This window comes from Oryzias latipes, chromosome 24, assembly GCF_002234675.1.
Source record: "Oryzias latipes chromosome 24, ASM223467v1".
NCBI classification, from domain to species: Eukaryota; Metazoa; Chordata; class Actinopteri; order Beloniformes; family Adrianichthyidae; genus Oryzias; species Oryzias latipes.
In genome coordinates, this window is record NC_019882.2 from 4733975 (window position 1) to 4761818 (window position 27844).

General features: G+C 38.4%; 1 protein-coding gene across 5 annotated transcripts in view; it reads right to left on the bottom strand.

The window, feature by feature from the left end:
• Positions 1-27631, bottom strand: part of lama2 (laminin subunit alpha 2) — a 112905-nt gene extending 85274 nt beyond the window's left edge. For 4 of the 5 annotated variants that reach the window (XM_023952772.1, XM_023952771.1, XM_023952770.1 and 1 more), the window contains exons 1-13: positions 27448-27630; positions 26699-26811; positions 19279-19330; positions 17651-17841; positions 13735-13914; positions 13455-13544; positions 10938-11055; positions 9536-9714; positions 9364-9463; positions 8944-9001; positions 7065-7167; positions 6698-6838; positions 3478-3642 (exon numbers count right to left, since the gene is read on the bottom strand). In XM_023952772.1, the coding sequence (XP_023808540.1) occupies positions 3478-3642; positions 6698-6838; positions 7065-7167; positions 8944-9001; positions 9364-9463; positions 9536-9714; positions 10938-11055; positions 13455-13544; positions 13735-13914; positions 17651-17841; positions 19279-19330; positions 26699-26811; positions 27448-27586 (1629 nt within the window). In that variant the 5' untranslated portion in view covers positions 27587-27630. Of the gene's footprint in view, positions 1-3477; positions 3643-6697; positions 6839-7064; positions 7168-8943; positions 9002-9363; positions 9464-9535; positions 9715-10937; positions 11056-13454; positions 13545-13734; positions 13915-17650; positions 17842-19278; positions 19331-26698; positions 26812-27447 lie in introns of all 5 variants that reach the window. The other variant, XM_023952768.1, reaches the window with a different exon arrangement.
• Positions 27632-27844: the final 213 nt, after the last annotated feature.

Here is a 27844-nt window from a genome sequence, read left to right on the forward strand (position 1 = left end):
AGGTCTTATGTGTGTATGCAGACAAATTGTTGTCATCAAACCATCAGTTGGATGCAAGGCTGTGTGCAGCCTTTTTTTGTCAAATGTTACACGTGTGATACATGTTCTTTCTAGCTCAGTTTCATGTTATTTTTCTTTATTCACTTGGACAACTTGATCTTTCATTAATTGAGTTATGTGGGTTTTAGTAAGCAGACAAAATTTAAAAGGATTTATGCTGGAGTAACAAGCAAACATATGTTTTCTATGCAACTGTAATTGACACTTTAAAACGTTAGAATAAATAAATAATGAGTCGTTTAACATGAAGGAGTAGTTACATTTATTTTTCATTACATTTAGTTACATGTATAATTTATTTCTGGCCCTTTGAAGACAACCCCTATGGTGATGTGGCCCTCGGTGAAAACGAGTTAAACACCCCTGTTCTAGAGAGTTCCTTAATGTTTAAACATTTAACAAGCTGTTTATCTGTTCCTGAATGAAAAAAGGAACAAAGGAAGGAAGCCAAGCTAAGCTCAAATTATGCTTTCACCCTACTTCACAACGTCAGTAACAGCCCATTCACTTTGATCATGTAAACGATTGAAGAGTTAACGGCGAATATAACGGTGACTTTTCCAGTTAAGACCCTTTGTTGATGGTCACTTTGAAACTTAGCTGCCCAAAAAGCATTTCCAAAATCTGCAGCATCACTGCCAAACTTCACAACTCAGTGTGTCATCAATATCTGCTTGGACTTTGTCCAGCTCACCTACAGGCTAAGCTTTGTTTCTTCTTCATGGTATTCTAATCAAACGCCAAGCTGCAGGACTGCGGGACGGGCTGACCAGGATGACTTGATATTTCTCGCCTTCTTTTGTGGAAGCACCGATTGTCTGCTGCAAAGCTCAAGTGAATGTTCACGTATGACAAAACAATGATTCATTGATCTGAATTAATACAATTCAAGATTCTAATTCAACTTAGTCATGTCTTCAGGTTTCTGTTCTATACTGTTTTTTTTTTCTTCAAAAGAGAAATATCAAACTGAAAATTGCGGTCTGGATATAAAACTGCAAATTCATCAACTTCGTCATGCTATATGTCCCTCTTCTGCAAATAACCACTTTGATGTTTGGCACAGTGTCATCGCAGTGTTTGGATTTCGACGAAGAGTTTGTAATACTCTGTAGCATTGACTTGTGCTTTTAAATGAATACTGCTTCCAAACACCAAATAAAGACCATATTTAGTAGCAAGCTAATGATATTAAGAAACAGTGTATAGTTTCTGGTTTTGCTGACACCTATTTTAGCAAGATTAGGATATACTATTGCATTAATGCAGGTAACAGAGGGATTGCTGAGGTATCTTTTTAGCATTCCAAAATAACAGGAAACAAAAGGGTGGGAGGAAATAGAAGGAAACTCAATCTCCTGCAATCAAAATCAGATTAGCTGCATGTTTAATGCATTTCTCGCACAACCCATTAGGTTTAGATTTGTATATAAAGACCTCCATGCATTTCTTTCAAACTCCTATAACAAATGTAAGGTGCCAACCTGTAGCAAGTGAATCATGGACATTTTTCTGAGCAAATGGCCTCTTTCCACCTCAGGTTTCTGCCCGCAGCAGGTTTGCCTCTTTTTCAATCTTCGTCATTTTTCATTTTGTCTTTTGCTCCGGCTTTGACACAATGTACACAAAATGGATGAGAGATACTTATAGAAAGTTGTAGAAGAAATAAAAAAAAGTTCCAGCGGGAGTCGGGAGAAAATGAATCACAAAGCTGAGCAACAGTATATTTGTTCATGAGTTTGCAAGACATAAACTTGATTTCATCATATTTTAGCAATGTTTCTCCAACTTCATCCATCATCTTTTTATCTCCTTACTTCAGTCCCTCAGTACTGTTTCTGTCCAGATCTGTTATTATTTTTCTCTATTCGCCTTTGAAGCTTCAATTTATCTCCATCAGAGGAGAAGCTGAACTATAGTAGTTTAGAATTTAACCACATATGAACCCAAATGAGGCCTCTGAATGTGTTAAATTTTTCTAATTTTATTTATTCTGTTTGAGTTCATTTTAAGATATAAATAAACATTTCAAGGTTATGTTTGTCCTTTTTAAATCCCTTCTGTTGCCCACAAAACCATGACTCTGGAGCAACATTTCCATATTAACCAAACTGTCCGTTACTAAGAAAGCCTCAAATAAACCCGAGCGTTAAAAAAACCCAATGAGCGTTGGTGAAACATGCTTCTGGAGCAATGAACATCCACAAATCAAGCTAACAGGCGACGAGCATCCATGACATTAATGATAAAGGAGGTCATGCAAGCGGCGCAGAACATTATCACACACACGTTTATGCTCCTATACATCCATTGCTTGCTCGTTATTACAAGCACAGCCTGTCGGTTCCAATGACACACACTAACGTGACAGACCACTGTGTGTGTGTGAACGAGTCGCATCAAGTCAAGGAGAATCTATCTTTGTGACACCATCAAAAAAAAAAATGCGGCAAAGAATTGCTTTTTCATACAGCACTCGCACACTGCTTCCAGCAGTCGCACACACGAACACACATGCACACAGAGAGTGGTAATTTGTTTGTTTCCCATGTTTGGAGGCATGCAGTTCTGCTCTGCTGTCTCTAATGCCTCCAAAACACATCATTATCTGACTTATATAGACCTGGGAGTCTACGTTGAAGTTACCGTGTGTGAGTATGTGTTTGGTTGCGTGAGCGCCAAGAGAAAAGCAGTTGATTATCGAGTTCAACAGGCGAAACACTGTTTACCCTGAGAGACAAAAAGCAAAGAAGAGAGACAGAGGAAGAAGAGAGAGGCAAGAGTGCTGGAGGGAAGTAGGAGATGATTTAGGAACAGGGAAGGAAAAAAACGGGAGTCCTGGAGAGATGGAGCGAAAGTTAGAAGAGTAGGATGGCGAAAAAGAAGCAGGGATGGAGGGATGGTTAGAGGAAGAAAAGGGAAGAGGCTCAGACAATGAGGTGAGATGACAAGCCAGGCCTGCAGGGCGTAAAGTAATGAAATTCGGTGGTACATTCCTCTAAGCCATGCAGACAAACATCACAGTCAGCTTGTTGTTGTGGTAGGGCAACAACTCCACTTCAGAAACATGCACTGCAGCTATTTACCAGCGAGAGTGATAAAGTTTAATTGTGGCCACTAAAAGAAAAAAAAAACTACGGCTCAGTTTCAAACCCCTGACATGAAAGGCTAGGAGGTAGGTGAGCATCCAAGGGAGATGAATTTTAACAGCTTGTCCACCCAGAGGATATGTCTATAGATCAAAACTGGATCCTAATGATAAAATATCATTGTATAATAAAGCCGGTATTATAATAATTTAAAATGAAATTAATGACCTTAATAGTGAATTACAATAAGTTAAAAAAATCCATATTTTATTTGTCAAAGCAATACACACTGATTGACAATTTCGTGTCATTATACGTGTCTGCCTACCTTATTTCCAAGGTACAGTCCAGGTGCATTCCAATAGTAGGCGGAGCCAAGCTCATTCACCACATCCGAATGTCTCACGCTCAGATATGGAGGCGTTTGTCTGTGAACAGACCAGATCCTTCCTCCCGAGTCTCCAACCAGGTGCCAACCCAACAGACTGCTCTCCTAAACACAGGACAAAAGAAAAACGGGAATTTTCCACGTGTTTTTCCAACCAACCCCACCCTAGTGGCTTCTAAGTGGTAAAACACACCCAGTCCAGGTGATAGGCAGCAGGTAAACCAGCCAAAACAGCAGATTTCAAAGTCTAGATTTGACACCATAGTTAGATAAAGACTTAACAAAGGTCAGCTTCCCATTTGACCTTTTGGTGGAGATGCATTCTAAAAGAGCTATTTTGAATTGGATGTCCAACATCTGATTTTTACTTATGTTTCTTTCATTTAGCCTTTACTTGGTTCAAACCAACAGTTATTTTAGGCAAAATGTTTCATGTTGAGCCTCTTTCACACACAAAATCACACTCTTTGTTATAAATACTGTATGCGTTTATTATGAATACGAAGGTATATTGTGATATAAAGTTTAGATCAAATAGAAATGCAGTGTGTTTATAGCTGGCATATCTTCTGCTCAGGTGTTGTTTCACCACCAAGGTTAGATTTCTGCTACGTTCTACTGAACATAAGATGTCGATAGAACATTTACTGTAACTATACCCCCTTGTTTAAACACACAGTATTTATTTTGACACAGTTGCATTTGGGTAAAACTACATTATGTGTTTTTAAAATCCTCCCCAGTTTCAAACGTGAAGTCAAGTCATGTTTCACAGTTTGGTACATCCGTCAAACGTCAGTCAAGAAGTCTCGCAGGTGACGCTTTAAAAGAGTTTTTTTTTCCTCAACTCCCCAAAGACTGTGTCTGTGTGTGATGGGGAGGGGAGGTGGGGGGGGGGGTGTATACAGCAGAGACACACAGACACACGTCTGTCGTTGCAATTAACCTAACCTTGGCTTCCCCTTTTGGGCCCCGGCACTCACAAACACACACAAAGTCACTATCGGTGTCTAAATCAGAGCTGTCATCCTGTCAGCCTCTCCTCTGCCTCTGCTCCTGCCCCACCTGTCAGTCAAAAACTGTTTCCCTCCTGCTTCACCTTTCTGCTGCCTCTTGTCTCATGCCTTGGCTCCCCCTTCTTTTCTCCAGATCTGTCTTTTCTTTGCTTTCTTCGTTTTTACTCATCTCTAGCTTCACTCTACTCTCTCTTACCTTAAAGACCCACTCTGATGAAAATCTTGTTTTTGGTGTTTTCAACATTCCTGATGATGTAGGATATATATATATATATATATATATATACATATATAGAAAATTAAGCTTAGGGTGTATTCAGACTGGAAAAGTACTGACTAAGTCCAAGGCCGTCAAGCGGACATGAACCAAAGCTTGTACACAAAACCACCTGACTAAAGATCTCTTCAGTCATTGGCCAGGAGTTATGAGGTTGGGGCAACGAGAGAAAGAATAATGGAAGTGCTACGCCCTACTGTCGTTGTTGGAATAGATCACTTATTCAAACTTTATATTTCGCTGAACAATTTTGAATGTCGGTATCAACGTCAGGTACAACACTTTAACAGCTGATTTGGTACGGAGGCATGCAGCAAGGCGGTTACTGGCAAGAAGACGGCTAAAAAAGGAACGCTGATAAGTGTTTCTGCCGCTAAGATTGTCGGGAAAACGGTGTGCGAAGCAATTTGAATCACGTTAAAAGTTGTTTTAATGAGTCTAGATCCATCCGACCACATTTCTATGAATTGCTGTGTCTCACTGTTGCTGCACGTTTGTCAGCAGCTTGTGGTTGCTTCCTGTCACATGCAGAAATTACATCCCATAATGCTAGGCCTAGACAGACGGAGGAATCTCAGAGCAAACTGAAACTCCGATTGCAAACGAACGGAGACCACCTCAAGAGATGGGTCTGAAAATTGAATGACGCTCTGCAGAAAAATCTCCCAAAAAAATATATATTTTTTTTTTACTTTGGTTCAAAACAACACAATCATATTAAAAAAAAACACTGGGTAAACTTTTAAATTAATCAAAGATGATCGCAGTGGGTCTTTTAGTGAGACGAGTTCAACCATTCAGTTAATTGTGCATTTTAAATCCTCGAGGTGTTTTATTAACCCTCAATAATGATACACACATTTTTGAGACTCCTATGTCATAACCATGCTCCAAACTCTCCTTAAAAACCTATTTTATATAACCTTGTCCACGTTTTCTGACCATCATAATTCCACTATAGGGGCAGTAGAAGGGATTTTCCTGGTCATTTCAAAATGGCTGCTTCCACTAAGATCTTAAAAAACACTTTTGGCAGGAAAAGTTTTGGTGATTTTTATTTTTAAACCTTACGGTGATAACTCATCTATTGTTAATCGTTATTTTAGATAACTGCTTGCTCTATTGAAAGAATTCAAAATGTGTTAATTTGTTCTATGTTAAAAATGTGTGGATCAAAATTGAGACGGTGCTTTTTTCCTAAATTCTCATGACAATTTTTTGAATCTTAAACTAAAATTCTTGTGAGCAAGAACTAAAAAAAACACCAAACATGTCATAATTGATATTTTCTATTACTTATTGAAAAATTTAATTGTTTTCTGGATTTTATTCAAGGGATTAAAAAATATCTTAATTCCAAAATACTGGAATTTTCTAAAAATTCTTTAATGTAAAATTTAGCATATTTCCCTGTGGCATTACAATGTCACTAGGATACAAAAATAAACAAGGGGGAATATGGCATTTTGGTAATTGTGTAGTGCTAAAAATTACTCATATTCAAATTTACTCTTTTGGACTACGAAAGCATTTGGCCAAACGTTAAAAATGTGAAAAGCCAAAGAAAGTAGATCAGCAAAGCCCCACATTAAATGCTTTTAAAGTCTGAAATCTCTTTATTCTGGATGCCAAATGGAACAAAGCCACGACAACCAAAGAGCAATTTGTTTTTTAATACTTGACCTCTTGTCCCCAGTAATTCTTCTGCAGGGCTCATAAATGGATTCTATTCAAATTAATGAGCTACTGAAATTTCTCCTATTAAATGTAGGAAGGAAGGTTATCAGGTGTGAGCCACTTCTGCAGGCAGGAACATTTATATCATCTTTTTCTTGATCATCAAAGACAAGTGTGTTGCAATGCCTACATTCTGGTAGGTCCATGCGGAGGCAGAGCACTGACTGGAAACGCCCATGCAGAAACACTTCTCACATCCCCGCGGGTTGTCATGTTGCAGATTGTAGAATCCTAGTTTACAACGATCGCAGTTCCCGCCCTCGACATTTTCCTGCATGAGAGAAGGATAAAAAAGACCAGAAGGGAAAAAGAAGCGAGAAGGCGACACGGAAAGTTTATGACCTGCACTCAAACTGAAGTTACGAGCACGAGGCATGTAATTGCAGAGTTAATTTGGTGAAAATGATGATGAAGAGGCTAGAAAGGTTAACGCAGAGTGCTTGTCATTAACAAGTAATGACAAGTGAGCGTGCGTCTGTGCGGATGCGTGTTTGTACCTTGCACACGCACGGTGTTATGCACGGGTCAGTGTTGATGCTTCCCTCCATGCTGCAGTTACATCGCTCACACGAAGGGAAACCCTTATAACCAACAGCACACCTGAAGACGATAGCAAGGTATTAAAGATCCTTTACACGTACTGTTGGAATAATGCATGGTTAAGCAAATAAATACCAATATATTAAAGACCCACTCCAATTAAATTCATGTTTTTGGTATTTTTAGCATGTTCCTGTAGCATTTTTTCTGATGATGGAGGACATTTATTAAGATATATATTAAGCTGAGTTTCTGAGTACATTGTGAATCAGGAGCAGACGAAAAAAATGACGTTAGCAAAATATCGTATATGTTGTGACATCCCAGATACACTGGGTGGTCCACGAGCTCCCTGCTCCGCTTCATGCTGATGCATCCACTTGTAGACGACCAGATCCATGTACGTCTTCCTCGTCTGGATTGTTTCAATATTGCTCACCATTTTAGTTGCACCTGGAACATTAAGCCGTGTTCAACCCCTACTGGAGTCAGGGATCTAAATTGGCCAGTTTCATTGTTATGCGTTCGGAGGTCCTGCTGCTTTGAGCTCGGCAACAGCCAGTTTTAAGCGGTGCACCAGTGTGGCAAAAATGTGGACACACAACAAACATTTAAATACCTGAACTCTGGTGAATAATGCACATTGCATCAACCAATCATGAACTCAGCTTTGGCCTTTGATGTCTTGATGATGTGTCAGTGGGTGGAGTCCAAAAACCAACATGTAGAAGAATAGGATCCTTCACCTCTTAAACTTTATGATATTTTTCTTATTTGCATCAAAACAATAGTAAAAGGTTCCTCCAATTTTCTTCTTATTTTCCCTCCTTGGTCTAATGCAGCAGCAAGTCCTCAAACTAGGTCACAGAGAGACTGGAGTACCACCGAAAGTAGCTGCCACTCAGACGCAGCTCCTGCAGTGAATAGTGAACCTCACCGTACCCGGAGAGTCTCTGAATGATCTCATGAACCCTACATGGAGACCTACCAAGGTTTTTGTGGATCTCTTCAAAATAAGTAAACCTTATCTTAACTTTAACTGTGTCTTCCATGCATTGTAAAAATACGATATACAGTCAATGCTTCCATGTAGCGATGAAGCTAAAAACTTTGTGCAGTAGCTCCTCCCACATGCGGCGGGAGTATCAAGTTTTTGAAAGCATTTCTAGACAAGTGTCCAGCAATTAATTTACCGGGGGTCTAAACAGAAGCAACGGACGCAAACTTTCCACGCAAATCACGTTTGGTGTGAACGTAGCAGAACTACTGCAACTCTGCTGAAATTATGTCTTTGAAAATGACAGGATTTTTTATTTTAAGTGGAAACTGAATAATTACAATTCAAAGACCATTGGGAACGCTTTGAGAATAGATAAAAATATGATCGAAGTGGGACTTGAAACACATATACCTTTTATTCACTACCAAAACATACTGTTGTGTCACCATTTTTTGCCATGATGGTGCCTAAACTTTTGTGATTATTTGTAAAAGAATTCACACAATGTTTGGGACAACCCAACACACACCGTCTGCACACAGCTGAAGCTCTAATTAGATGCATTTTCAAGTCGAAATCAATTCTGCTCGGAGCCAATAACAAGCCTTTAAAATGACTTAAACTGACAGCCAACAACTCCATTTTCTTTCAGGATAAATGCAGTATTTTATAATTGAAGTGAACATAATTAAATGTCATTTTTAATTACTGCTGTCCCAGCATCTACGTAAAATGGGATTCCGGCAATTTACAAACACTACTTGACAAAGAGGGGAACGGAAAACGTACCTGTCAGTGTGAGTCTGTCAGTTTCAGTGTGTTTGTGTGCCTCTCACCTGTCACACTGCGGGCCCCCGTAACCCTCCTTGCACCAGCATGACCCCGCTGGCTGACCTTAACCAAGCACACAAAGACACACACATTAAAGGTGGCCGTGCCAAAAATAACTGACTTAAAACAAAAACACACACACTCAGGAGTGAACTAAGTTCAGTCAAAAAACATTCTTCAATAAAAATAAAATAAACTCCTGGGATCGTGTGCTGAACCTCAACTCCCTTGATCCCACGGGAAATCAAACTGGAAACAATCGATAAGCTACTGGAGTTCCTGACGTCTCACTTAAAATATAATTACAAAATGAAATTTGTGCTGGTTGTTCATTTCACTCCGAGACAAAAACCTACATGTCAAGATAAATGTTTTGAGGTAAAACAAAGAAAGATGGGAATAAAAAGAATAAAGTTTGTGCATACTGGGGGTTGCTTGGCCCGAATCAGCAACACAGCTTTGGCTGACGGAACCATGCGGGTCACAGGAGCAGAGCTCACAGGGGTTCTCCTCATCTGCACTTATCTGTAGGAGAAGGAAGAGATTTCTAATAAAAAACACTCCCTGTACAGACGTACCTGCATACAATTATTATACCTCTGCAGGTCTGTAGTATCCAGGAACACAGCTCTGACAGTTGATCCCGGCTGTGTTGTTGCGGCAGCCAATGCAAACCCCACCTCCTCTGTATTGGCCCTGGACATCCAGGCTGAGTGACAGGTCGGCTACCGTCTGGTTAAAGTAGCACTCATCTGCTTTGCCGTGGCAGTTGCACTCTGAGACGAGGGGCAAACACAAAGTTGACAGGCTAATCTGCAACAATGAACTAGTAAAAACACGTATGAGACCATTTACGCTGAAATACAGTACGGTTTTGTCGCTACGCCCCCTGCTGGTGGTCCGTGCCAACACTAATAGTTTCTGTAAAACAGGATAATCTGCTTTTCTAAGGACAAGGTTTCAATCCTGAGACTGTCTGCATATGGATGAAGTCCTGACGGGTTAACAGATCTGCTCGGGTCCCAGCATGTAGAAGTATTAAAAGGAGGATAGACAAATTAGAAATTCCCCACAGTTATCATTCGTTCCTCCAGGGATTTTTCTCTAAACCGCTGCTCTACTTTTTGCTCTAAAACCAAGCCACCCTCATTTTTCCTTTGTCTTCGCTTAAATGTCTTTAACTTTTTAGAACATGCTATAGGTTAGCTCAGACGGTTCCTGCAACACAATTCGTGGCTGTAAAGTTGGGCCATATTATGGTAGTACGACCACCGTGCTTCATCATTGTCAAAGGTTTAGTAAATTTGAAAATGGCATTCTTGCAGAAAAACATTCCAGAATCATGTTTGACTTTCTATTACTGGAATTCAAAAGTGAGGTTTTGTTTTGTAATATTTAAAGAAAAAAAATGGATGTTTTTTTCACCTTTTCCCTTCATTTTAACCACTTTTGTGTTGAAAAATATATATACATAAAAAATAACACAATTCATCAATTACTTTTGTCATTTGGAGCCAAAACAAAACTAAGTCAGCAAATATATTCGAAAATGCTAACTTAGCTTTATCAGAAGATATTTAAATGAGTTTGATTCAATCCCAGGTTGATGTGTTTTAATGAAGACCCTTTATTTACGTGAAGGTTTGTCTTAAGGAGGACAAATGTGTTACTAAACCCATAAAACCACAAAGTACAAGGTTTAATCGCAGTTATGTTGTTTAATTTCTTCTCATTTTACTGCTTTCATGATTAATAATTAAAGTGATACTTAAAAAATGACAAAGGACTAATTCGTTTAAAAGCTGCTCACAGAGCATTCAGGTAAATTCAAGTAACGCTGCATAAATGTTTAAAATACTCATACAGTTGATCACAGCATGATTTAAAGGAAATATAAAAATGCAATAATAACCATTAGGGCCCACAGCAGCATGACGTTTTTGTGGATGAACTGATGAAAGCATAAATGAGTGTCGGCTGAGTGTTTCAAAATTCTTACTCTCGCAGACGTGCCGAGTGAGGAAAGTCCCCGCCATCCAGGGCTGCTGGTGGTAACCCGGGCAACAGCGATCGCAGCTCTCCCCGCATGTGTTGTGTTCACATTCACAGCTAAACTTCTGCATCCAGACACAGAAAAAAATGCTTGTTCGCTTCATGACAGTAAAGTTTCTGAATGTTCCATCAGAAACTTCAACATCAGATACTATCGGAAACATAACTGATGACTTAAGTGTGTTAAGAAATAAACACAAATGAGGCTCAAATTGGTTGATCACTAATATGCGTGTTTTATTGAAACCCCGTCAGATAGCTGTGGACTCACAGGAGAGTCAGCTGCAATCAAAACGCTTGGTTTGTTTTCCAGATTTTCAGTTAGAAGCAATTAGGTTCCCTATTATCTCCCAGAGAAAAATCAATTCAGACCTGAGTATATGCAGTCAACAAACTGCAGCAGGATATTTGCCAGGTACAAAGTTCTGCAATAGGTAATGAGTAATTAAGGACTTTCTATAAACCGGTTGATGTGGGGACAGTGCCAGTTAAACTGAGAGAGATGCTCTACAATAACAATCTGAGAGCCAAGTTTGCTTTTGCTGCCAGGCTTTGGCCTTTTCATCATTAGCAATCGGCTTAACCCTTGTGCTATCCAAGGCACTTTAACGTTGGGAGTGGGGTCATCTAGACCCCACAAGACAGTGCACTGAAACTTTTTTCTTCAATGATATGTGATCTTCACTGGTGTCCATGTATTATATGAAATCGTCTTCACCTTTATCCACCTTTGTCATGGTAGGGATAACACGTCAATGTAAGGGTGGGGTCATTTTGACCCCATAAGATAGCACAAGGGTTAAAGCCTTAGTCGCAACGGCCCCTAGGAGTGGATACGGGCTGTTGCCTGGCAAAAAAAAGAGCAAATCTGTACGGGACCGTAGATCAGTCCAGGAGCCTGTAGAGCTTCAGACGACAGGTCGTAGTGAACACCTATAAAACATGTAGGAGTAGAGTGAAATAGGGGAGACGCAGGCGTGTTGTGCTTATATTTTATTTTTTAACCCCCCCCCAAACCCTGCATACTACAAATGGAGCCCATTAGTGAAATTAGACAGTTAGAAATTTAAGAGGAGTTTGTGTAAACATCGTTTGGGCGTTCTACTGTCACTTAAATATCACCTGCACACCCCCTCCATCTGCAGTATTTGTATACGGTCAGTAAGGGGCCAGTACTCGCACCTCACTAACAACTATAGAGCGGCGTTAGGGCACCGAATGACAGCATCTCTTGTAAGTCATAAGTTAGTGCAACTTGCATTAAAAATACTTCATAATACTTTTACCACACGCACGACAATAGTACATACCATTTTCATGACATCCCTTTAGGTGGCCATATGAGCATCGAGGACAGACAAGACGCACTAGTGCCTCCTGTAAGATGTGGCCGCTCCTCTCTACGGCCCTCCACAAACCCAAACAACCCAAAAAGCCTGCAGCATACCTACACAAGTTTCTAAAGCCATTTTAAGGCTACCTTCAAAATGCGCAACCACTAATCACACATTGAAAGTTAAACCAAGTCAAACTTTGATCAATTAGCAACTAAGGATGATAGTGACATGTGGATGGCTTCCCTTTTAATTCACACAAGTGCCAAACATTTAAAAATCAATTATGGAGGAAAGATTAATGCGGTTGGTGCCTGGCTGGAATTATACGACACCAAGTCTTCTATATACCGAACAAAGCTGTGAAAGAAAAAGCCTGGAGCAAGATTCACAAAATTTGTACTCTAAATGCGTGTTCAAGAACACTGGTAGCATGACGAGTACGTAATGCTTACTTTTTCTTCAGGTTACTATGGACTGAGTCTGCATCTGGCCACACCTCAAAAGCTAAAAAACAGCTTATATTTTCTACTTCTAAGGCTGTGATAGTTATGGAGGTAGATTTCAGGCCAAAAAAAAAAAAAAAAAACAAAGTTAACAAAAGACATTTCAATACTTTACATGTCAATATGGATGAATTGAGGCGTCCTATGATGGATTTTTTTTTTAATTGCCAGTTTTTAGGATCGTAAGAAACTGGAACACTTCACACATCACCAACACTCAGTTATTGTTACCGACATCATCACTGAGGGACCAGACACGGCTGTCACATCCGAGGTAGACTACTTTTTTCAGCCTCAGGACATGTAACACATACTCACACACATCCACACTCAAACACAAACACACCCACCCAGGTTTGTGTGTGTAAGGTCTAAGAAGAAGCAAGAGGGATCAGATGTCTGGTATCAAACGCACCTCCGTTTGAAGTGACACTCGAGACAACGTTTCACTGTGTCACCTGTGTCCCCTACACATACGCACACGCACACACACATACACATACACACACATACAAGGTTGTAATGCTCAAGGCTCCTCTTTGGTCCTGTTAACATCAATCGAAGAGCTTCATTGCACGGTGACACCGTTGGCTGCGTTTAAAGGAACACTGTTGGGTACTTTACCTTGGTAGCCGCGTTCAGCGGACAGGCTTTGGCATGGCCGTAACAGATACACATCCCTCCAACTGAAATGTCTTTAATTGAATAATAATACTGTGAAGAAAGTAAAAAAACAGCATTTGGTCATCAGATAAGGGTAATCTTGGGCATTGAAGGTCATAGTTCATATTAATATTTTATAATGAAAATTGGATTCAAGAGTTGTTTTGAAATAAAAGCTAAACAACCACAAAGAATAACAACAAAAGTAGAGTGTCGACTGCGCTGCTGCTTTAAGCCTCACCCGTCTTGTCACAATGGGGTCGACATCTCTGGGGTCACGGAGCGTCAGCGTCATGAGGTCAGCGTTCAGCGTCCTGATTCGCTGGAACACCAGCCTGATGTAGCGGGCTGACGTGAAGTTCAGCAGGGTCGGGGAGGGGTCTTCTGCGCTGGGTCGACCATTGATCAAAGACGCGTGGATCTATACAGAGATGGACAACTCAGTCCATCAGAAAGGTTTAACTTTCAAAAAACAAAACCTCAGGAAGTATTAAAGTTGTTTTCTGGGTGCATATATTTATTAAAGATTTATCAGAAACAAAACTATATCTTACTATCTTCAGAAAGTGTTTTCTAGCATGCTGGAGGATAAAAAGAACACAAAGAATAAAAGGAAAAAAGAATCCAACCACTAAAATTTGTTTTTCTAAACTTCCAACAGTTCTTGCAATTCACTTTATTTATTTTCTGTTTTTGGTTGTTTTCTATGTCTTTTTTGTTTACTACCTGATTTCATAGGAGTACTTCCTGTATCCTGAATGTCCAGTGGACCCACCTTTTGTTTTGGTTTCCTTTGACAGGCCTGTTTTAAATTCAAAATGATTTCTTTTTATTTTGCATTTTTGTTTAAAGAATGTTGTTAAAGTTTGGACTTCTTTGTCTAATTATTGCTTTGGTAATTAGGAAAATGCATGTAATTGTTCTTTTGTTTTTAGGAAATGTTTGATTTTGATTGTTAATTGTGTTTATTTGGTAAGGGGTGGAGCCAACCACCTATAAAAGAGGACCTCTTTTCAAGATGGAGGCTCTCTGGTGATGTCTGGCTGCCATGCTGCTGCACTGTAGGCTGCAGCCCTGCCACATTATTTTCCATGGGTGCATTTTTCCCCACATTCTGCCTTACAACTACATAAAGATTGAGAGCACCTTGACTCTTTGTGTGGACAGTAGTTTGTAATTCTGACAATGTCGCTGAGTTGGTATTGATTGAAGGAAAATTTAAATGTTTTTCATATTCTCACAATGCAGTTGGGGTTCACACAAAAGCAGGGCCAGACCATTGACTGTATATGACAACTGGACTGAGTGGCTCCTCCTCCCTGGCACTCTAAACAGGAAGTAACAAAGTGACAGCAGACTCCAAGAAGCCTAATTCCACAGACTGCTATTGAGAAATATACAACTATTAGTCATTCTATTTGTCTGCTACCTTTTTAACATGTTCTTGCTCATTTTTTTTTACAAGTGGTTTAAGTTATTCAAGTTATAAACTGGCCAATCAGATGCCTCAATAAAGGCATGTGGTCTCAAGTCAAACATTCGAAATGTTTGACAGATTTCAACTCGCCTGCTTTTAAGGTCTAGGGGTGTGGACTTTCAATAAGCTTCTTCCTGATTGGCGAGGGTGGTTGCCATAAAAAGGATGACTTAAACCAACTCGCACCAATCACTGCTTACTGACGACATCTGGCTCCAACGTGGCAGGATCAGAGCAGAAGTAGACCAAATATTTTCATCGATGATGTCACACTCGCTCCAGTTTGCATTTACAGTTAAAGAACAAAAAGTTCAGATTTGAATAATTTGGGACTGTAATTACACCAACTTTATTAACAATGATTGTTGAAAATTTGAAAAAACAAATAAAGAGTTCACATGGATGGAAAAAATATCTTTATTTGGGAGAAAACTCCTGATTTTTAGGTACAATGGAACCACAATACCTATTTCTCCAACCGTGACCTACATTTAAAGCAGATCTGAGGGAGAAGATGATTTTGTTTACATCATATTTATTACTAATAATCAAAAAGTGACCGCATGAAAAGCAGAGCAAAGTTCCAACAGTCCTGTTGTCCAACTGTCCATCTGTGTGTCCTTCTAATGTGGCCAAAAACAACATTTGGCATCTGTAAAAAGTCTGAGAGGGAGCTGGCTCCATGTGTGTGTTTGTGTGTGTGTCAGTGGGGAACATTTGATGGGTGTAAGCAGCACACTTGGATGTAAGGAAGATGACGGCTGTGTGTGTGTGTGTGTGTTTTTTGTGTGTGAGGAGTGGTGGGGTGATGCTATGTATTTGTGTGCGATGCAGTGACACATCGCCTACGACTCATTATGGTTTCACTGTGATCAGACGGCAAGGGAGCTGTCAACCACACACACACACACACAAACTACGACACCTCCGTTGTTACTTGCAGCTCTTGACATCTCCCAGCTCGCACCCCCTCTGGCGCTCCCCCGCAGGACACAAGCACATGCAGCAACACACTGCGTGCACATGCGGGGATACAACAGCACCTTTATCAATGCACCACTATGTGCACAATCAGTTTATTTTTTTTGTGCATATTTGTGTATGTGTTACCTCGTTGATGTGTCGGTGCGCTACTGTTTCTCTTCATTAATGTGAGTTCTAACGCTCTGCTTTTACTGTATGCACTCACACACAAAACACACACAGCTGATCAAAGCTACACAGAAGTAAACACTGGTATGCACACAGTGTGTACTTTAAAGATCAACACAAAGTTTTCTGTCTATGCCACTGATTAAAATGACTTATCTGCGCACCCACTAATCACCTGATCATCACTTGTCTGCACAGCTCTCCTACTAATTAGTCACAGGCAGTCCACCACGTCACTCTGGACCCCCGAACATTTTCCTGAGCATGCAGTTGCGGTCTTTGTCCTTCTAGCCTTTGCTTATGATCTCGGTTCTCGCTGCCTCTCCCTGCAGAAAACACTTTGGAAACGAAGCTATTCAAGAACAGTTCATGCAACCCTCTTTTGGAAAGCAAAGCTGCATATGTGCTGTGGTAAATAGGGATATGTGGGAGCAGAAATGATTGTTTCGACTTTATTGCATATGAGGATTTGAGATGTTTACCACTGTCTTACATCACCTCTTTCTTTAAAACAGACCTCTGTAATTGGGGACGGAGGACCCCAGCTAGTGAACTCCTAGTTTGACATGGATTTCAGAGGCTCATGTGTCAGAAATCCTGTTTCTGAAGGCATAAAATACTTCTTTTGCATTTCGATAGGTCATGGAAGTATATCTTTGTCATTTCATGATTTATTAATGTGCACCATGCCCATGTTTTGTGCGTGAAAAGTCTCAGTTAGATTACGGATCCTGACCTTTGAATGTGTTGCTGCAGCCTTCAGTGCACTTTAACAAAATAAGTTTTCAGTTTGGGTTTCGTCATATGTGAGGATGGGTTTATTTATTTATCTATTTATTTTGCTATGTTCAGCCCTTTCATTGGCAGCTGTGGAATCTCAGAGTCTCAGGACCACAATGTACTATATGTTTAGCTGTTCACATGTATAGTTTTTTTTTACATAGAGTTTCTGATGAAATGTATTTTCATATCGCAGTGCCACAGTATGCAAATGACTACTGAAAAATTTTGAGAAGAAATCCATAGACCAGCAGTCTATAGATTTTTTCACATCACGTCTATTTACAGTATAGTGTATTGTAATGTCTCCACCCACTGACACATTGACACAAGTGGATTGTGGGTATACACCCTTTTTATCACCATTCTTTACAAGTTGTATTTAGGTCAAAATCAGTTGCGATGAGAACACATTTCCCTCAATTGGTAACTGAAACTGAACCAAAGTGAAACTTTTTTATTACGATTTTTTTAAAATTAACCTTTTGATGGGAAACAATGCTTTAAGGGAAATAAATTTATGATTTTAAAAATCAATATAGCATTTTCCATGTAAAGTGAGAAATCAATTGAAAAAAAAGTATTTTAATATCCAGCATACCAGAGGTAGATAGTTGCTGAAGTATAAAAAAAAAAAAAAAGAACACCAACCATGAAACTCAAAACAACCTTGGACCAGAGCTGCTGGTCTTGCCACCAAACACAATGCTGCTTTAGATTACAGGTTCCAACATTTTTCAGCGTTTACCTCTCCGTTCTCCAGCGGTTGAATCTTTGAGTAAAAGGACGTGCAGATGACTTCATCGTCTCTGGTGTAGGACGGAGGCCCTCTGCGAGGACTTATGTTGAACCTTGTCAGGCACTCGGTGTCCGTGATTGCATAGTACTGCCAGGGTTCAAAAGTCGTGCCGTCTATCGACCGCTCCAAGATCCAATTACCTGAAGGTAAAAATATTAATGAGCGCATGCATCAAACATGGTGGCTTGTGGAGATGAGGAGAGATCAATAAGGACACTGATGGTTAACTGAGGTGCTTTTCAGATTATGCTGATTAATAAACATAGAAAATTGACGATGCGTTTACTTCCACATTTATCAAACATATGAAGCAGCCTATATGACATTTGAACTCCTTCAGTGTTTTGAGCCAAGTCAGGCAGAACCGTTGATGAAAATGGAATCAAAGAAAAGATTAGTGTTGAAAACAGACAAACACTGAACAAAAAAAAGTGTTTGCCTGGAATGTTTAGGATATATCTGTCATTTACAGCAGAAAATCATTTATTTTAATCATAGAATTCATGTTTAAAATGTTAAACTGAAACATTACCAAAATAAAATAAAAACATGAGGACATATTTCAACAGAAATGAATTTTTCCTACAGTTAATATTAAGTTTCTAATATCAAAACCTCTAAGGGGGTTTTGGAAAGTTGTCTTTTGTGTGTTACAGAGTATTAGGGCCACCAAAAAAGAAAAGAAAATTTGAATTTTGAAAAATTGTTTAAATTTTTTTGCAAAATCATAAGAAGAAAATTTGTTTTAATACTGAGAAAAAGTCTAAAAGAAAAAAGTTGTAAATTTATTGATCAAAAAGTGATTTCACAAGGAAAAAGTCGTTTTTCTTAAATAAAAAGGTGTAATCTCCAGAAAATAAATGGAGATTCTTGAGCAGTGTGGTGTCCGTCTGATTTTTTTTACGTACAGTCAGTACCAGTAATGTTAATTTTTCTGTTACAACATTTTAAAAACTAAATATAACATTTTATTTTCAAAACAGCTTGACTTTTTTTTTTGTAAAATTATGACTTTTTGAAGCATCAGTTTACGACTTTATTCTTGTAAAAACAATTCACAATTGTACGACTTTTCCATCTTTGTACAACTTTATCCTTGTAAAACCTGATTTTTTTTCATAACTTTTTTCTTATAAATTTGTTTATTTTTTCTTCTTATATTATAATCTCATCATATTTGTATGAAATTGTGTTTTCTTATTTTTTCTTATTTCTGTTATTCTCTTAGTTTTTTTTTTATTGAGAGAGTTTTCTGTCCATATAGATTAATTTTACGTCTTGTTTGTGGGCGACACAAACACCTTTTCTCAGAACTTCCATTCGTTGTGTTTTTTCTTTTCACAGCAAGTTTTATTTATTTTCTATTATTCAATAAAGCCCCATTCAGCATCATCCAGCTGCACTGCACTTATGGCTGCATCATCTGTACCATCTCCCCAACGGATGGATTTAGCTGCTCTTTGGTGAAAGTGAAAAATGCATTTCCAACCTGAAATGAACTTTTCTTCTTAACATGAAGGCTTAAAACTTAAAACAGTGATGTTTGAGCCGAGAACGGATAGAAAAGCTGGACATACCTGGACGAGGGGAGTTGGCTGCCTTGATAATCATGTAGGCGACTTGAAAAACCTAGAAATTATGCAAAGCAGAGAGCATGCATTAAAGGAACATTTAGATTGCTAGAAGCAGCTATAGTATAACTGTTGACATAAACCACTGCAGCATTAAAAGAATTCACCTTAAAAAACACCTTAGGATTTTTTTTTCTAAAAGCAAGATAAAAAAACATTTAAATGAATCTGAATATCGAGTAGAATTGTAGATAAAGGATAATCTGCAGCTCAGATATTTAATCCTGAACTTCCAAGCACTTTTGAACCTTCTTCAGTGGCCAAACAAGTAAAACTTTTATATTAGAGGACACATGTTTATCGCTTTTTTCCTCCATTATTTTAATTGGTGAAGTTCTGCAAAAGTTAAAAGTCCAATGTCAATAAGAATACTTTAGATTTTAACCCTGCACTACCATTCAAATACCTTTCTAAGACCCTATGTCGTTCATTTCTTTAAAACCTTTAACTTGTTTTCTGCCCTGCAGTCCATCATTATTCCACTGGAGGCAGTAAAAGAGCTTTTCCTGCTCATTTTAAAATGGCTGCTTCCAAGAAATATCAAATCCGAAAAGGTTTTGCTAATTTTAAAACTTTATGAGGAGAATAGCGCATGTATTGTTATTAATTTTTGAGGATTTAATCAAAACAAAATCTTAATTCAATTCTTTGATTTAGTGGGCTTCATAGGGTTAAAGATCAATAAATAATAATTGTAACGACTCGCGTTCATATACACACACAAAAAAAGCAGATAAATGAGGCACGGTCAGAAGGCTTGATGGTCAAAAGTGAACTCTGCGTCTCAGCTCGCATTTCTGTCATTCTCGGCGCTTCTTTCTTCTCATGATGTGGGAAACAGTGTCACATTGCTGCCGTTCGAATAGCAGTGTGTGTGTTTGTTAGTGTTTCCAAGTGTGTTTCACTGTAATTTAATCACGGTCATTCAAACATCTGACAAAGACGCTTTGTTTTGTGTAAGATAGGGAGTGGTGTGTGCGTCTTTGGGAAAGGGTGCAGGATGGAGTCAGCTTGGGACATCCAGACAACCCCAGCAATAAACATAGATCAAAACAGCTAAATAATGCAGTGTGGCGTGTGTGGGGATGCAGCATGTCATATTCTATGTTTTGATCAGATCAGACGACGAATCTGTGGTTTTGCCTCTGAAGAATATACAGAGCAAGCCAGTAACGACCCTGAAAGAGATCACACAGCTGGCTAATAAACAGTTTTTCTATTCCTGACTTTTAACGTCAGAAGCATTTAAGGTGAACCCATTTGTGTGTGATAATTAATTGGCCTGATTTTCAGCTCACAACGATTTAAAGCAAATTTGTTTATTATCTTCTGTACAGCAGCAGCTTCAAGCAGCAGGGTGTCTGCAAGTTTCATCATATTTGTCTAAGACCTTGTTACTTCCACTTAAAACCAAGCAAACAAAATGTGCTCTGTTAAAAAAAAAAAAAAACTAGAGTCCACTGCTCTCTGTACATGCTTTGTAGCACTCCCTTGAGGGATCTCCAGCAGAAAAAAAATCTAAAAACAGTACGTGCAAATGTTTTCTTCAAAAGAAAGTGAGCATGTAAATGCTGTCATGAAGTAACATTTTCTTTAACCCATCTCCTTTGAGGTTTGCTTTAATCTCGAAGGAGACAACATAGTGTAGCGTATCTGCAGGCTCTGCACAAGCTTACTTTTAATTCAAAGTGCTCGAGTCAAAGACGGAGACAATCAGTGATTCAATTCTCCCCAGATAAAAGTCAGATTTATCATTTTACTTTCACCAGTGCATAAATTTATGTCTAAAATAAAATCAAATGTTTTTCTTACTTTTTATCTGCCTCTGGTAACAGAGTTGTTTTGCTAAGGGCTAAATGACACTCATCTCCCTTTATCGCCAACATCAGTAAACCAAAATTCATATCCACATGATTTAGGTGAATTCTGGTCAAATTAATCTATAATTAGCTGCGTTTCAATCAAACATACGTGCAAAACGTAATCAAAATTCTAGAAATGTCGAAAAAAAAAAACTTTTGCAGTTACACTGTTTCCGTTAAATCATAATTATGCAAATAAACACAAAACAACTCAAGCCATATGTCATTCAAAAACATGGCAACAGATGTGAACAATGCTTTGATTTACAGCAGATAATTCAAAATTCTGCCACGGTGCTGGCGCTCATCATCATTTATGAAAGGAGACTGCTGAGGCCGTGGAGCGGCAAGCTCCTTAAACGTAGGAGGGAAGCCATTTTTGGAAAATCTTGGTTGGGGATTTTAGGAGCTGTGGATCGATAAATAATGCACGACACATTTTGATGAGCTGTGTGAATCCTGTGGTGCAGCCAGTTCCTACCAAGAAGCGCATTGCCTTCACTATCGACAAACCGGCTACCCGTGGTCACGTGATTCATTTAATTTGAGTTTTCCAAAATATCACAACTCCTTCAAGCGCAAAAACGTTTTTGTTTTTCGATAAATGTGAGTTTTGTTTTAAATTTTTGTGTTTCCATCAGGCGAAATTATGATCACAGATCTAATTTGTGCAATTTCATAGTCAATGGTAACACAGCTTTTGTCAAGGAAAGGTTTTGAGTGTTAGTTTAATGGGGTGTAGTTTAGCTACACCAGTTCTGATTGTTAGGGGGAGAAATAAATACTTACATATTTTATATTGCCTGATTTGACTGGTATTTAGAGTCTTTGCTCTGCATTACTGTATGGTGATTATGAAACTGATTTATACCAATTAAATAAGTAGTCTAAGATGGAGGAGAATTCATTAATAATTGTTACAGTTTCATTGACAGAATATGAATTATTAAAAAAAAAGGAATAAGTCATCTGCATACGGAGTAATTTTATGAATGCTGTGTTTTGTTTTAATTCCTTTACTCCTCTCATGCTGTCTTATTGCTGCAGCAAGAGGGTGAATAAATATAGCAAAAAGAGAGGGGGAGAGTGGACAACCCTGTTTGGCTCCTCTTCCAAGATCAAAACCTGTCGGAAGTCTGTTTGTTCTGACTTATGCATTGGGGTTGTGATATAATATTTTAATCCAATCAATGAATGGATCCCCAAACCAAACTTATGGAGGACAGCGATGAGAAACTTCCAGTTTACTCTGTCAAATGCTTTTTCAGCATCTAATGAGAATATAGTCATTTCCTGGTTTTTTATAGTGGCAAAATATTTAATGTTCTAAATAAGGAGCAGACGCAAAAAATGCCTTTTGAAGAAGAGGGTATTTGCTACATAGAAAATACAAGGGGTAGGCCATAATTCTCATAATGATTCATCAACTTGTAGATGACTGGATCCATGAACATATTTGTTTTTTCTCGTCCAAAGAAAGTCAAAGGTTTATGGCTGGACAGCTCCAATATTCCATTTTTGCTGCTCTGGTAATGTTAGATTGGGTTGTGAGGGACTGTAAACTATAGTGAGACAGCGAGTAAACAGATGGGTGATGGGAAATGCGCCATCTGTTCCCCCCACAACACACAGGCAAATTTCTGAAGGACTCTAGCCGTTCTGCAGAAACTATGTCCTAGAAAATACAAATTTTTTATTATTATTCAGTCTGAAAACAGCATAATCATAATTAAAAGAACATTGGAAATGCTTGAAATAGATAAAAAAGATGATCGGAGTGGGTCTTTTAGGAGAAAAATCTTGTTTTGCATTCCAAAATGTAATTCTGCAGATATGTAGAAACAGCAGAGGCAAACTCAATTCAAGTGGAACATAAGCAGAACTAAAGTGATGCTTCAGAACCAAACAGCTGTGTTTTAGAGTTGACCTAAACAGTAAAGGCCCTCATGCAGGTGCACGTTTGGACTTGTTAAAAATGTCTCCGGATTCAAATAAAAACGTGTTAACATCTCGCCAGACCAATAAAGTAGCAGTTGGCCTTAAAATGTGACTGGTATCCAGCATATCTCTGGGGGGTTTTGATACGTAGGGGCGAGAAATGTAGAGATGGTTTGAAGAAACATTTCTGCTTTTCACTCCGCTGAAATCAAATTAAGACATTTTGCAGTAAATGCAGATGAATTCTGAAGAGCTCTTGCACAATTAGCATTCAGGTTTGACTCAATTTTGCAAAATTATAAAAGGTGAATATGGAAGCAATTAGTGGGAAAAATCCAAAAATGGAAATTGAACTTCATTTAGGCTTTAGCCTGTTTTTCTTCAAAAAACACAACAAAAGATGAAGTATTTTCTAATAAGTCTCATTTAAATTCTGCCCACTGCTGTAATTTATGACAGCAAAAACATTTTTACATTTTTAAAGTGTCTGTTTGAAAAGTCCCCCCAAAAATGTAATAATAAAGCTCTTAAAATAAATCTTAGAATAACTTTTGCTGAAGTCTGACACAATTGTCAACTTTTCTCCAAAAGCCTCTAAGGGTGCTTCTAGTGAAGCGCCAAGTTGGATGCATCTCCACGCACAATTACCATTCAAGAGTTAATTTAAAAAACGACACAGAAGTCACGCAGACATCAACTGTTTGTCTCACACACGCTGCCACACACAGCCCCTCAACTCCCACTCTTTCTCATTATTTAGTCTTTCTGTCCGGAGAGGCCTAACAATAACAGGGAGGAAATGAGAGTGATGATGTCACAGGCGAGAACCGCACAAGCATACGTGGACTCACACGGACGTCTAAGGCCACAGTCATTTTCTGAATGAGACCGCTGTGTTCGCAGGGGAAATTCGGCGCTCTGCAGGTAAATAGCTTTTCTGGAAACGGATGGATCCGCGCTCATACAAATACACAAAACAACCACCGGAGTGTTCACACTTGTGTCTTCACACATCAGTGACTCACAGCGCACTGTCACTCTAGATTAGGCTCAATAGGATTATTTCATGCTGCCAGTAAAATTAAATTATTTAATAAAATTATTTAAGAATTCTAAAACTTGTTTTAGAACACAAATTCCCATTTTGGGAGAAAAAATGAACTCCACACACCTCAAATATAATAAGAGATTAGGCTAAAATGCAGACCAATCATTTAAAACAAATCAGGATAACTTGATCACCTTTTGTGTTTTTATTCATTTGTCATTTGTGTATTTACTTATTTTTGTAGATTACAGACAGCAAACTACGACAGAGTATTAGGGCCACAATGGAAAAAAAAGGAATATACAAGAAGAATAAAGTCACAGAATTGTGAGGAAAAAGTAATTTTACAAGGAGGAAGCCATGCTTTCTCAGAAATAAAGTTGGCTGTGTGAGCCTCCATCCACACTACATTCCAACTAAATCCATCAACGCAGCCATTTATGGTGATGCCATAATGCATTTGGACCTCTGCCATGATGCTGCAGATGGCGTGAACGGCGACCCAGTAGAAATCCACCCTTTGTGGGTCAAGAACCTTCTTCTGGCCCAGTTTCCTGCAAATTTGTTTTAATGCCCATAAACCTACAATAAGTCAATGTTGACTCACTAAAGGTGTTTCCATACAGGACTTATCCTTATGTGAAACCATAAGGATAACTGCTCACAATGCGCTCTACGTCTTTCATACTAAAAAACAATGTTAGTTCTTTTTTTGTTGTTGTTGCTTCTATTTTTCTTAATTAACAACTTTTTGCCTCATAGATTTAGGACTTTATTCCCGTAAATTGACTTGTAAAATTATTACTTTATTCTTGTTAAAAAAAAACGTTTTTTCTTAATTTCATAACTTTAATCTTGTAAAGCTTTGACTTAATTCTCATATTTATTTATTTAAATATTATTGTGGCCCTAATACTTCATCATAGCTCGAGCTCCTTCTCTGTGTCTCTAAAGTCCCAGATCATCAACCTACCACCACTAATCATAATATTTATGCATTTAAAGCAAATGCTACTTTTTAGATACGACTTGATAACTAATACTGTATCATTTTTGAGCAAAAGATGCTGCTTTTCCTGTCAAAACAAAATTGTTCTGTTAAATTTTTGTTTGTTTCTATGCTCATAATCTATGTACTGTTTGTTTTTGTTTAGATGTTGTACTGCATGCAAGATCCAGAGAACAGAAAAATCTAATTACCGTACATGCATTGATATTGTGCAACTGGAACACATTTTCCCTAATTCCTGGATTTGACATTAAACCAACTGTTATGACGCTAAAGATTAAAATTTTTCCGTTTAAATGACCTATTTAATCATCAGTATAATTCATCTATTTGAAACTTGAAAAGGAACTTGTGGGAAACTTTCAACTGGCTTCTCTCTGCAAATATTGGTGGTCTCTTAACCTTACTCTCCCCGCCTCATTACTTATTTTCATTCGACATTTTTATAATTATAATAGAGCAGACTAATCTGTTTAATCACACTTCTACACCACAGTTAATGTCCTATTTTATCCAATGTCAGTACACAGTCATTAAATCAGTTTTTTTTGGCAAGCTCTCCAAATCAAAAATGGAAACCCATATTTAAAGCGCGTCACTCTTTGATAGATTGATTTGAAAGCGAGCTTGACTAATTCCAGTCAGGCTTGTTACTGAAAGAGCACATTGCTTCATGCTTCACGCATCATTGCACTGCAGACTACAGTTACAGCCATAACTGTCTTTAAATCTGAGTCTACATTGTCGTGTATACTAAGATACTGGATGGCCAAGGAGCTCAAGAGGAATCGCTATTTTATATTACAAGGACCTACCGTATATGCATAAGTGTCCCAGTTTTTCACACAGAAGCAAAGAAATTTTGCATAAAAGTCAGATGAAAACTTGCATTGCTTTATCCTGCAGAAATACTCAAACACAATTAATTTACTGACTTTTAGGTTCTCAAGGCTGTTGGAAAAGGTTAATTTTTATTACCAGTGAATAATCTTTTCATACAGTTAATAGACTATAATAAGCTATCTAAAGCAAGCAGTCTCTGACATAGTAAAACATTCCACCACTCACAAGAAAAATCAATACCTAAAAACTAACTCTTGCACAATAGCGTTCAAAGAACTATTAATTTTTAAAGATACTTAGTTTTGATACAATATCAGATCAATTTAGGACTAAAGTAAACATGAAGGCAAACAAAGCAGTCAGTGAAAAGAGGAGGGGAAATAAAATGTGTTTATATTTTGGAATTCCAGACAAATTTCTATCTTTGTGTCAGTCGTGTTTTTTCATAAACAGTTCAAAAGTATCATTTGAGTCATTTCTGCTTTCTGCTGGTCACCTGGTGACCACTTTGACAATTTTCCATGGTAAATGTGAAATCGAGGTACAACCTATAAACCAAATTAGAAATTAAAGTTTGATAAATCTGCTTAAACCTTCACTTTTTTTAGTATAAAAATAATGATACATTTAAATGTATTCGAGAGTTCTCTGTAATTGTATTCATACCTGTTTCAAGTCCAGTGTGATGGTCACATAGTGGTTCACCATTCCGTTCATTATGGAAGGGCTCTGCCACCATCGGTTTGTTCCATCGATGGCATATTCTATTGGATGGCGCTCTGCATGAGATGTAATTGTGACAAAAATTGATGGGATGGAATATTTGCCTGATCATAACTCCATGTTTTGTCCACTTGGCTCCAAAAGTCTGATCGCGAACTTAGGATCTGGGTAAGTTCTATCTCTTGAATACTGCTTTAGGTGGCAATAAAATAACTGGAACTGGCTGTCATTAACTGGGATGTAATGGGATGGGATATCTTCATGACTTCTCCATTTTTTAATTGGACAAATGTATTCCCAGATCTCCTAAATGTCTACAACCTTTGTGTCTCTTTTAGTGACTAACAACAATAAGGGTCAAAAAAGTCGAAGTTCTTGACCATCTATGGACTCTTTTTATGATTTACTGTTATTCCTACTTTTTTTTTGGGGGGGGGGGCTTTACAGCTGTCTAAGTGTTTAATTGTTATGTTGATCAACCATATTTTGACCCTTTTGATGAATAGAAGATTGACTACAGTCTACTGTAGCACTGCCGACTTGTCATCTCAAATGATTCCTCCGCTTGTAGCATAATTATCTCTTAAGACAAGATGATTAACATCTAGCCAGCCATGCTGTAGTTAATTAATCCAGCGTGATTAATTACTGTCATCCCACACAATGTCTTGCGTGTCAGTGAAGTTCCTTACCATATTCGTTTGTGCTCTCCTGATCACAGATTGTACATTGGGGGTTTCTTACAGGTTGACCTGGTACGTGCTCCACAAGCTTACAAGACATCTCAGGACCATTTAAACCGCAGGTGGCATTTGCCTTTATGTCTGCCATGGTCGCCAGATTCAGCACAGCGGGAAACAGTCCTGGAAGAAAGAACAAAAAACACCCAAGAACGCTTATATAGGAATCAAATTTAAAGACACGAATTCATCAGAAAAACTGACAGACTTTTGATGCATTCATCACATCCTGCTTTGCATCTATGTGCTATGTTTGAAACAGCACCGTGTCTTTTACATGCAGTCTTCCTAGTTCAAGTGAGCCAAAAAACTGTCTGTTTTTAATTATGTTGCCATTTGTAAAGACATT